A 12,079-nucleotide genomic window follows, 5' to 3' on the forward strand; every position below is an offset into this window, starting at 1 on the left:
ATTATTTTACTTTGTTGTTTTGGAGAATAACGAAGTACATAACTGAATTATATGGTTTTTATAGAAGGAGCAACCAGCAATTAGTAGATTATAGACTACCACCAAACCGGAAACGAGAAGCAAACGACTTTTAGAAAGTCTAACTTTAATAGATTACAACACTTTTTCCTGACAGCGGCTTTTTGTCAATACTTTTACGGTTTTTCTCTCTTTGATTTTGAGCGTAAGCAGAACTTATAAGTAAAGTAAATCACGTAGCAAATACGAGTTTGTGACAATTCATCCCCAAACGTTTTCAAACCATTGATTCGTCTAAAAATTTAAGACCCTTCCTCACCCCACCCCCTAAGTATAAAAACTGTCACGCTTGTCTCGAAAGTATGCAAATTTATACTTCACTTGGAATAATAACGGGGCCAACAGGCACTGCAAAGTGGCTTATCGAAAACGCTTCGCGAGCTATAACCTGAAATATGGCTTAATCAAGTAACACAAAAAGGGCTTGTTAATCATGACGATACATATTTGGTTAAACTCGTATCGGTGGTTGCTTCAAATTCACCAGTCGCAGACGGATTCGACAAGCGGCATGCGAACTGCAGCTGAACGGGAAGCAATTGAAGAAATGACAGGAAAAAACGTATTGCATGGGACAGGATATCATAATCAAGCAAAGGTGAACATATTTATTATGATTTATGCCTTGGCATTGCTGTAGTGTTGCGACTAAATTGATTTAAAGAACAAATACGGTGGTAATACTTTTAGTCACGCATTCGAAAGCTTGCGTGATTTGTGTCGCTTTTTGTACGATTTTGAATAATTTTTTTGACAAGTGCTTAATCATTTACCCAGACAAAACTTTAAATATTTTGAAAGTATCATCCTTCTACAGTTGAAATATATTTATAGTGAAAATGACGATTCTTTTGATCAACCGACTTTCATTTCGCGTGAGAATAGTCTGGTTTTGTTTACCGTAAAATAATTAGATTAAACCAAAACTCTTGAAACTATGCTTATTTGGACAAGGAAGAGTCATGCAATAGACCGGTTGTATTCATTTTTTTCTGCGCGTGATGGTTTTGACATACGAATCGATTGAAAATGGTCAATTTTCAACCCAATTTGTACCCTCTCAATCGAGTCTAGACGAGTCTAGATGTCAAATCAAAAAATTTCGTTTTTCTCAGAAAAATAAAACTATTTGAAGAAAAAAACAACATAACGTTTTTAGTTTTAATAAGGACTACCTTCATGCAAAGGATAAGCGAACAATTTTTCATAGCATTACCGAACGTTGTCGGTTTCTTCTACAAATCTCCTCTTAAAACTTTCAAAACGTTCTTTTTACTCCGCTAATAAGCCCTGCCGGATGTAAGCTCCTCCGTTTATAAGCCCACCCAAAACCCCTTACGAACTTGTATAAGCCCAGGGCTTATAACCAGAATTATACGGTATTGCAGATGCCCTTTCGCGACGGAGAAATATACCTGCCTCAGATCAGTCCGCGGAGGATGATGGATAGATACGTATGGTAGCTCTGTATGCTGTCTCCGCTGCGTTGATAATCAAAGAGATTGAACGTATTTCAGCACAAGATCCAGTGTTGCAATAAATCATAAATTGCCTCATCAGAGAAAAATGGGACATTGCTCCTAAGTCATACTTGCCAGTGCGCAATGAGTTGACCTTTATCGGTCAGGTAATTCTACTGGGAACGAGAATTGTTGTACCCCAAGCTCTTCGCAAGAGAGTTGTCAGTTTGGCTGACAAGGGGCACCAAGAAGTCGTGAAGACATAGGAGAGACTTAGAACGAAAGCCTGGTGGCCTGGAATGGATCGTGATGCAAAAAGAAGATTTTCAGAGTGTTACGGATGCCAGCTGGTTACTAAGAACGTCCCGCACCCACCAGTGAAACCAACATCGCTACCCAGCCAACCGTGGGAAGAAGTAGCTGTGGATCTAATGGGTCCTTAATGTAACTGTTCCTTTTAGAATGATATAACCGTGACTTGTTGTTTGCTTTTCCCACAAACTACTAATTAAAACAAACAATGACCCAAGTTGACGTTAATGAGGGAGCACTGCCTTGTGTTCAGTAAGACTGTGCGACTTCCGGAGATTGTGTGACAGAAGAACCTCAATTATCTCCCCAGCACTACAAGCTGACTGCAAAACAGCACGTGCTGGATCAGACAAGAGTATTTGTAGCGCCACCGATGCATGTTTAGATACTCTTTCACAACTGCTACTCCAAGCAACCCCTGAACCAAGGAAAAACCTTTCAAATCTAAACCTGGTATAAGGCGTTATTAGAAAAGTAATGAGACAGGGAATTATCGTCATTATCACTGTAGTTGCGACTATAGTTTAGAGAAATTTGAAAATTAGAAACCGCTCAAAAACGGATTCTACGCCTCTCGGGCCATAACATTCTTGCTGTCATAATTACACATGTAAACAAGTACGACACAATAAAACGTGCTGTCTTGAAATGTACCAATCTTGTTTGAAGCACTATTATTAAAAATGATTAACTGAGTGTTTTTTTCTCGTTCATTGAAACGCTACATTTACTGGTTATTATTGTTCTTGTCAACCCGTATAGTTTGTCTGTCTGTCCGTCTGAATTTTATTAACTTACAGAATGGTACTACAAAACAACAACGACATAATTAACTTGATAGCAAACAAGGGCAATATCAACTAAAGTTAACGGTATGCATAAACGTTCGCAGGTAGACCGACGACATATTAAACAGGTACTTGTCAGCTAATATCCCTAAGAGAATAAAAGTCACGATAATTGGCCTGTTCACAACCCCAGCAGATGCCCTTTCCCGACGGACAAATATACCTGCCTCAGAACAGTCCCCGGAGGACGATGGATAGATACGTATGGTAGCTCTGTATGCTGTCTCCGCTGCGTTGATAATCAAAGAGGTTGAACGTATTTCAGCACAAGATCCAGTGTTGCAATAAATCATAAATTGCCTCATCGAAGAAAAATGGGACATTGCTCCTAAGTCATACTTGCCAGTGCACAATGATTTGACCTTTGTCGGTCAGGTAATTCTACTGGGAACGAGAATTGTTGTACCCCAAGCTCTTCGCAAGAGAGTTGTCAGTTTGGCTGACAAGGGGCACCAAGGAGTCGTGAAGACAAAGAAGAGACTTAGAACGAAAGCCTGGTGGCCTGGAATGGATCGTGATGCAAAAGGAAGATTTGCAGAGTGTTACGGATGCCAGCTGGTTACTAAGAACGTCCCGCCCCCACCAGTGAAACCAACATCGCTACCCAGCCAACCGTGGGAAGAAGTAGCTGTGGATCTAATGGGTCCTTAATGTAACTGTTCCTTTCAGAATAATATAACCGTGACTTGTTGTTTGCTTATCCCGCAAACTACTGATTAAAACAAACAATGACCCAAGTTGACGTTAATGAGGGAGCACTGCCTTGTGTTCAGTAAGACTGTGCGACTTCCGGAGATTGTGTGACAGAAGAACCTCAATTATCTCCCCAGCACTACAAGCTGACTGCAAAACAGCACGTGCTGGATCGAACAAGAGTATTTGTAGCGCCACCGATGCATGTTTAGATACTCTTTCACAACTGTCATTCCAAGCAACCCCTGAACCAAGGAAAACCTTTTAAAATCTCAACCTGATATAAGGCGTTATTACAAAAGTAATGAGACAGGGAATTATCGTCATTATCACTGTAGTTGCGACTATAGTTTTGAGAAATTTGAAGCCGCTCAAAAACGAATTCTACGCCTCTCGGGCCATAACATTCTCGCTGTCATAATTACACATGTAAACAAGTACGACACAATAAAACGTACTGTCTTGAAATGTACCAATCTTGTTTGAAGCACTATTATTAAAAATGATTAACTGGGTGTTTTTTTTTTCTCGTTCATTGAAACGCTACATTTACTGGTTATTATTGTTCTTGTCAACCCGTACCGTTTGTCTGTCTGTCCGTCTGAATTTTATTAAATTACAGAATGGTACTTCAAAATAACAACGACATAATTAACTTGATAGCAAACAAGGGCAATATCAACTAAAGTTAACGGTATGCATAAACGTTCGCAGGTAGACCGACGACATAAAACAGGTACCTGTCACCTAATATCCCTAAGAGAATAAAAGTCACGATAATTGGCCTGTTCACAACCCCATCACTTTTGTGGGTACCTAAATTATAAAATGCTTGCCTAATTAATTATAGATAGCTGATCTTCAAAAGAACGATTCTAGGATTTCGATTTTTGATCTTTTACGTAATTCTTTATAATAGTTTGTCCAATTGAGTTGACTATCGAGATATTTATTAAAGTAAATAAGTACTCTGTATTATATATTTACTTAGCCTTAATTTTACTTGACTTTAATAAAAGCCAAATAGTGTCAATTTATGGAATGCGGAGTTTAAATAAAGTTTCAGTTTAATTCAGGTCAGATCTGTCCGTCTGTCTATCTATTGGTCTTGCCTATCCCTACTCGATTCGCACTATATCTTTTTCGGATTGAATCTAGTCCACAGCATTGGACAACCCTCCTGTTGCAAGCTGACTCTGTCTCTTTTAAAAGAGAAAAAAAACTTATATACAGCGTTAAGAACATGAAAACATTATGTGTATTTTGCTAACATTTTGGTGGTTCTAATAAATATGAACTTATTGTTTTTAATCATCACCTTAACATTTTTCATGAACATAAATTCTCGTTTCATTTGTTACAGGTATCTTAGCCACAATAAAATAGAAGCGCTGCCTGAAGGAATATTCCAAAGCTCACCAGGTCTAGGCGGTTTGTAAGTACATGAAACTTTTCATGGTTTAAATTTAAAGATTTCCAGAAAAATGTCTTCTAAACTACATCAAAGAGCAAATCATAAATTTTCGCAGCAATTTTTTTTATTGATCAATCTTTCGGAAAATCGTCTGATTTTAGCCAACTCGGCCTACGGCCTCGTCGGCTAGAGGCCGATATTCCGCGCGATTTCGCAGGATAACTGTTAAATGCGGTCCATTGACGTCAGCACAAAGTTAATTGTTAGTAATGAAGCCGATTCACACCCGATGTTGTTGGCTTGTTGGCTTGCTCCGCCACCTCAGAAACAAACCCAATATCACGCGAAAAAGTTTTAAAATTGGCAGGAATTTTGGAGGAGTTTACTAAGAAATTAAACTGGAAGCAGAAGATCCTTGCCAAGATCTTGCCGCAATTATTTAGGCCATCCCAATAAAATGTTTCGTTTCCCATCGCCCGACCGACCCATTTTTTTCGAAAAGTAAAACAAAACAAAAAAAACAATTCCAGATTCACTAGTCAAAGAAGCAAGTACTTCAATTTACATGCACACGATTTTGTTTTATTAACAACAGTTGGTATGATGTAATGTCTTTGTCTTTGATAAACATCCATACTACGTTATTAAAGACTATTTAGACATTTGATAAGGAATAGCGATCGAAAAGACCACGTTTTCGAGTTGACTTTATAATCAGGCTTTCTTACATAGCAGCCCGGCCTTCTTTGGAACCCAAACCCTTTAAGTATTCAATCTTTTTTTTTTTTTTTTTTTGCCCGACCGACCGACCCACCATCACAAGAAACAGGGCGATGGGAAACGAAACATTTTATTAGGATGGCCTTAAGCAAACTTAAGCTCATTTTTTTTTCTTTGTTATGGAGCGAACTCTAGTAGAGAGACAATTATCGAGAACGTAAAGGCTTGAGGGTGCAGTTAAACAACCTTTTTCAAAGATGTTGTTAAGTGTAGTTCCTGTTTTGTATTTGTAAATTTCGGATACTTAGGTTGCATTCATTATGTATGCTACAGGGGGGGGGGGGGGGGGGGCAGAGGAATTTTTTTTCAGCGGCTCGTTTTTTTATATCCCCCCCCCCCAAGGTCCATACAAATTTTCATAATCCCCCCAAGCAATCAGCCGAAAAATGAATACCCCCCCCCCCTCCCTCACAAGAAATATCAAAATAAATATCTGTATAATAGTACACTATATATTGTGTCTGAATTTATCAAAACCAGGTCAAGGAAATTTTTACCGTTTTGAGCGCAAATCGCTGCACACCCAAACTCTCGACGCTGAACTACAGCGTTAGAGAAGACAAGCGTTTGAACCGTCGACAGTAGCGACATGCCGGTCGCAGTTGTGCGCATACCTCCGTTTCTGCCTCTATTTGTGCTACCAACCAGTGCACTGCAAGGGCCATCACCTCTTGCGCTATGTGGTCTTCCTCGCAAGAACTTCGTGAACTTTAAGCACTCCGTGCTACCTCAAAACAGTACGATACTGCATCTGCAGCATGGGTTTCCAAACCCTACTTTAAGCGCCATCATTCAAGTAAAAAAAAACTTACTTTATACGGGGCACAATACGCATAATCAGCAAAGCAGTTTTTCAAAAGCTACCTATCGCACCAGCCATCCTCACCAGAACAACTTGACCTTACTATATTGTTAAGCGCAACCTTCTGGACTGCGCGTTTGGTGGCCTTTTTCTCCTTTTATTCGTAAATCAAACCTTCTTTTTCAGACCGCAGCAGTTTTTGGTCCACAAAAACATCTACGACGACGTGACATACACCTCTTTAATTGGGGCATCGTGCTTTTTGTTTGCTGGTCCATAACTATTCAATATCGTAACCGTACAATTCTCAGACCCAGTTCCCAAAGTTGATCATTCTAACCTCTGCCCAATGTCCGTACTTGTTCACGCATTGAGGCTGCCAAAGTACTTCAAGCCACTAAATACGATTTGGGCCCTGCGTTTACATATAGAAAGAATGGCGCCCTAACATCACTAACATACTCGGTGTTCACTGATAAGATTAAGCTTTCACTCAAATGTTGCGGTATTGACAGTTCTAAATACTCTGGGCACTCCTTTTGTCGGGAAGTAGCGAGGTATGCCCAAAGATGCAGCGTCTCTGGGCATTACATTTAACTCCCAGGCGATTGGCGCTCGAACGGGTATGAACGCTATTTAGACTGTTGACGTTCTCTTCAATATAAATTAGCTGCTGTAAGCATATATGATGAGGGAGGCCATCACTCACTCATGATGCCAACAACTCCTTGGGGGAAATTTGGGGAATTCACGCGTTGGTCATTGCATTAAAGACCCGGAGACACCAAATGAGTTGTTGTGTATTTAGGGTATGAAAGACATGTTTATCGTGATTAAATACAATAGGCGAAAATGCTAGTCAAGCCCAACAGAACAGATACATGTAGCGAGGTGACCGCAATTAACTGGCATATTGTGTTAGCTAATGAGCGAGCAACAACAGCAAGAGCGTAGTTAGCAAGTGTATTTGCTTTTGGAATTCACGCATTGGTCATTGGAATAAAGAACCTGAGACCCCCAATGAGTTGCTATGTGTATTCAATAAACGCAAATCTTCATTTCATTTTTTTTTACAGGCACATTTGCCATTATAAAAAAGTACGATACAATAAAACGTACTGACTTGAAATGTACCAATCTTGTTTGAAGCACTATTACTTAAAATGATTAACTGAGGGGTTTTTTCGTCGTTCATGGAAACGCTACATGTACTGGTTATTATTGTTCTTGTCATCCCGTACCGTTTGTCTGTCTGTCCGTCTGAATTTTAATAAATTACAGAATGGTACTACAAAATAACAACTACATAATTAACTTGATAGCAAACAAGGGCAATATCAACTAAAGTTAACGGTATAATGCATAAAAGTTCGCGGGTAGACCGACAACATATTAAACAGCTACCTGTCAGCTAATATCCCTAAGAGAATAAAAGTCACGAAAATTGGCCTGTTCATAACCTCATCACTTTTGCGGGCCTGTACAGTACCTAAATTATGAAATGCTTGCCTAATTCATTAAAGATAGCTGATCTTCGACCTATCCTTAAAAAGAACGATTCTAGGATTTCAATTTTTGCTATTTTACGTAATTCTTCATAATAGTTTGTCCAATTGAGTTGACTATCGTGATATTTATTAGAGTAAATAATTACTCTGTATTATATATTTACTTAGCATTAATTTTACTCGACTTTAATAAAAGCCAATTAGTGTCAATTTATGGAATTCGGAGTTTAAATAAAGTTTTAGTTTAATTCAGGTCAGATCTATCAGTTGCCTATCCCTACTCGATTCGCACTATATCTTTTTCAGATGGAATCTAGTCCACAGTATTGTACAACCCTTCCGTTGCAAGCTGACTCAATCTCTTTTAAAAGAAAAAAAAATTATATACAGAATTAAGAACATGAAAACATGTGTATTTTGCTTAACATTTCAGTGGTTCTAATAAATATGAACTTATTGTTTTTAATCATCACCTTAACAATTTTCTTGAGCATAAATTCTCGTTTCATTTGTTACAGGGACCTTAGCCACAATAAAATAGAAGCACTGCCTGAAGGAATATTCCAAAGGAACCCAGCGCTAGAGGTTTTGTAAGTACATGCACCTGTTCAGTATATAAATTTAAAGATTTCAGGAAAAATGTCTTCAGAACTACATCGAAGAGCAAATCATAAATTTTCGCATCAAGTGTTTTTAATGATGTTTACTTTCCCTTAGAAGATACAAAGTATTGAAATTGCATAAATTTTACATTTCGTTAAGAAGTTCGATTTTGATATTTTGTAGTTTAGTGTTTTTTGCTGTTTTCATTTCTCCTGGTCGTTACTCCAAGTGTAAGAGCTATAGTAACGCGATGTTAAGAAGAAAGAAATCATTAAGGACAGACAATACCTCATTGAGACGATACGTTCATTTACGCTGTTCTTGTCCACCCGTCCTTTGACTGTCGGTCGGTCTGTCAGGGACCTTAGCGACGATAAAATAGAAGCGCTGCCTGAAGGAATATTCATTATATTTATTTAAATTTAAAGATTTCAGGAAAAATGTCTTTAACAAACAACATCAGAAAGAAAAAAAAAAACACGAAGAAAGGCAGATCAAACTAAATTACATAATTCCTTACTTTATAAGCCGCTTCCCTTTAAAATTTTGAATAATCTATTCTCAGTTTCATATTTAATCATCATTTTTTTCTAAAAGCTTTGAATGTATGTCCGGTTTCTTCTGCAGTCCCACAGAAACCATTTTACTATAATAATAAAGTAGTTTTATTGATTGGCACTGCTTTGATGTTATTCCAAATAAAACATTTTGCAAAGAAAAACGAGCTACTTGATTTCATAAGAGGTACCAGCAAGATTCAAAATCATTCCAAAACTGTCTGACGTGGGGACACCGGTAAAAAAAACGATACAAAGTTTCTGGTTCAGCCTCACAGAAAGTAAATAAATAATCAGTTTTGAAACCAGTTTTGTTTTATTTCGCATTCGTGAAATGTCTTGGTATTCACGTGGATAAAATACTGTCGTGGGCGAAAACATGGTTATCTACAGCTCGTGATAATAATATGTTTTGAACTGACATGAAACGTCCGTTTTAACTGAAATATGGATAATTTCAAATCCATTTTTTTCTCTCGCAGGGTCAACTTGAGTGCTAAAGTTTTAGCAGGTTTTTGTTAGCTGTAGTTAAGCTGTTGGCATGCTAAGAGATTTCTTTGGTAACTTTATTTTGGCCTGTATTGCTCGAATGTTTGGTGGATACCATTTTAACATGAGAAAAGGATAATTGCCTATCGTTCTTGGTACCTGTTATTTCAACTTTTATTTCCCAGAAAGTCTAATAACACTTGAGATCGCTACTAATGGTGAAAGTTTAGCGATACTCTATGGATGGTCGTAACTTTTAGGGGATTGTTACCTTCTGAACTTTACAGTATGACATAAAGTCAAAGGATGTCTCAGATAAGCATAAATGATCTGACTTAAAAACCCAAAGGCCTAGGAATAAAGCTACACCTATAAACAAAATAACAGCGGTTTAAGTTGCAGCCTATCTAACTGAAAAAGGTTCCAAAGTCAAGGCACGAAATCAATAAAAACATAGTAACAGTGAATTAAGGTTTAATTTGTAATTACCAAAAAAACAGAAAGCTTGAAAAAGTACTTGTTTTTTATAAAACATCTTTTTTTTCACTTTTATAAACCAATTTTACTAAGACCTACATATTTCAGGTTTACAAGCACGAAAAATATAAGACGGATTCGATAAATAGATGCAAACCGAACACTAAAAGTCACAATAATCTTATCGACTTACCAAACGTTTTGCAACCAAAAAATAAAAAAAATAAACAGCGACGCCTCAAACAGCGACAATATTAAACAATTATTCCAGGAGTGCGCGTTGGATATGAGAAGGTAGATAGCCAACGAGGCGACTAGCGCCGAGTTGGTTATAACTATCTCATATCCAACATTATTAAATTCTCAACCTTGGATATTGCATTTCTAGCTTTCTCATTGGTTCACTGAATCCCGGTTATCAGCTCATATACCTATGTTTGACCTTATATGGGAAATAAGTGCGGCAAGTGCCGCTCAGCGTAAAATTTTTCTGCGGGAAGCGACAGTTCCATCAAAAAAATGGTTGAAAACAGCAAATTTGGCGAGCTTTATGAACAAGAAATAATCAGCGGTGCCTACAAAAACCACAGAAATGGCATAGTAAAATTAACTACGCAAAACAAAAAGATTAATGCGAAAAGTTTATTTTAAAATACTTGTAAACGCACAACAAGAGCGAGTGAATAAAGTAGAAAAGCAGCAAATAATTTACGAAAGCGGAACGGCAAACTGACACAGTTTCATTCAGTGTACATCATAAAATTAGGCTCAGCACTTCTTTAAAGTTTGTTACCTTTCAAACTTGGTCTTGTCCTTTCATACTTCAATAAACCTGCTCCACTTTGAGCTCAATTTCGCTTTAAATAATATAGCAGTCTTGATGGCAGCCGTGGAGCCGTAAACAAGTACAATGTAACTCCTGCTTCGTTCGACTTGCACAAGACGTGTAGTTTCCAGAAAAGCTTTTGCTTCGGATCATCCCGTAAATCTTAACTGTTGTCACAGTTTCCATGATATATAGACGACTATAGAGGAGATTTTTCGAAGAAAATCTTGGGAAGAAAACTCTGTCGCTCGCTTTCCTCGTGTGTTTCATTCAACTCAAGAAGTGAACACCGCGCCACAAATTTTCCCGCCTTGATCCTCATACTATCACTTTGTTTACATCAAAATAAAATGTCCAGTCGATTTAAACTTAAAGAAGAATTTAATAAAACAATTATTCAATTCGCCCTTGTTGGATACGAGTCGTTATAGCCAACTCGGCGCTTCGCGCCTCGTTGGCTATTTACCACATCGTAACCAACGCGGGCTCATAGAATAATTGTTAAATATATCCTACTGCTACTGCTACTGCGTTTGCTACTGCTACTACTACTGCTACTGCTACTACTTTTAGTAACTAAGTCCTCTCACTACCTACCCATCCCTGTTCTTCACTTAAGCCCTTGTTAAACGGTAATGCAAGTGGACGCAAGTAGCCGCAAGTTGAACTTGCGTACAGACTTGTGTTGGCTGGCCAAACGCACCCGCAAGTTTACTCGCCAGTGAACACAAGTTGTACTTAAAGTAAACAGCAAGACTCGCAATGATTTGCGTTGGGTGGCAAAACGGGTGAAAACTTGCGTTGACTTTCGTGCAAAGTTGGTCTCGACCAAAGTGAACGCAATTTATCGCAAGTCAACGCAAGTTCACGAACCCAAGTCCTGGCCAAACGGAGACGCAAGTGGACTTAAGTTAAAAGCTTGCGGCTACTTGCATCTCTGTTTGGCCAGGCTATACATACACGTACAGTGATATTTCATTAGCAGTATTACGTTAAGGAAACATATTTTCTTGTTTAGATTTCTTAGATACGCTAAATGACAATGTCTTGCATTTCTTCTTTCCAGGTACCTGCAATGGAATCAACTTAGCAATCTAACCTCCGGATTATTCTCCAATCTGAGGATACTGTCGAATTTGTAAGTTCGTTACCATTCTCTCTTTACATTTTAATTCTTTAAGGGAATGTCATGGGATCGGACTATTTTCTTGGCTTCTTTGCACGCTGACGCC

At 38.2% G+C, this 12,079-nt stretch overlaps 1 protein-coding gene across 1 annotated transcript in view; it reads left to right on the forward strand.

Moving 5' to 3' along the window:
* Positions 1–481: 481 nt before the first annotated feature.
* The window catches only part of LOC144658462 (uncharacterized), a 40,474-nt gene continuing 28,876 nt past the window's right edge, over positions 482–12,079 (forward strand). The window contains exons 1-4 of the mRNA XM_078518870.1: positions 482–676; positions 4,755–4,826; positions 8,414–8,485; positions 11,914–11,985. Coding sequence (XP_078374996.1) covers positions 648–676; positions 4,755–4,826; positions 8,414–8,485; positions 11,914–11,985 — 245 coding nt within the window. The 5' untranslated portion in view covers positions 482–647. The remainder of the gene's footprint in view (positions 677–4,754; positions 4,827–8,413; positions 8,486–11,913; positions 11,986–12,079) is intronic.

Source organism: Oculina patagonica, chromosome 6 (assembly GCF_052425735.1).
Source record: "Oculina patagonica isolate OP01 chromosome 6, crgOcupat, whole genome shotgun sequence".
In the NCBI taxonomy this organism is placed as follows: Eukaryota; Metazoa; Cnidaria; class Anthozoa; order Scleractinia; family Oculinidae; genus Oculina; species Oculina patagonica.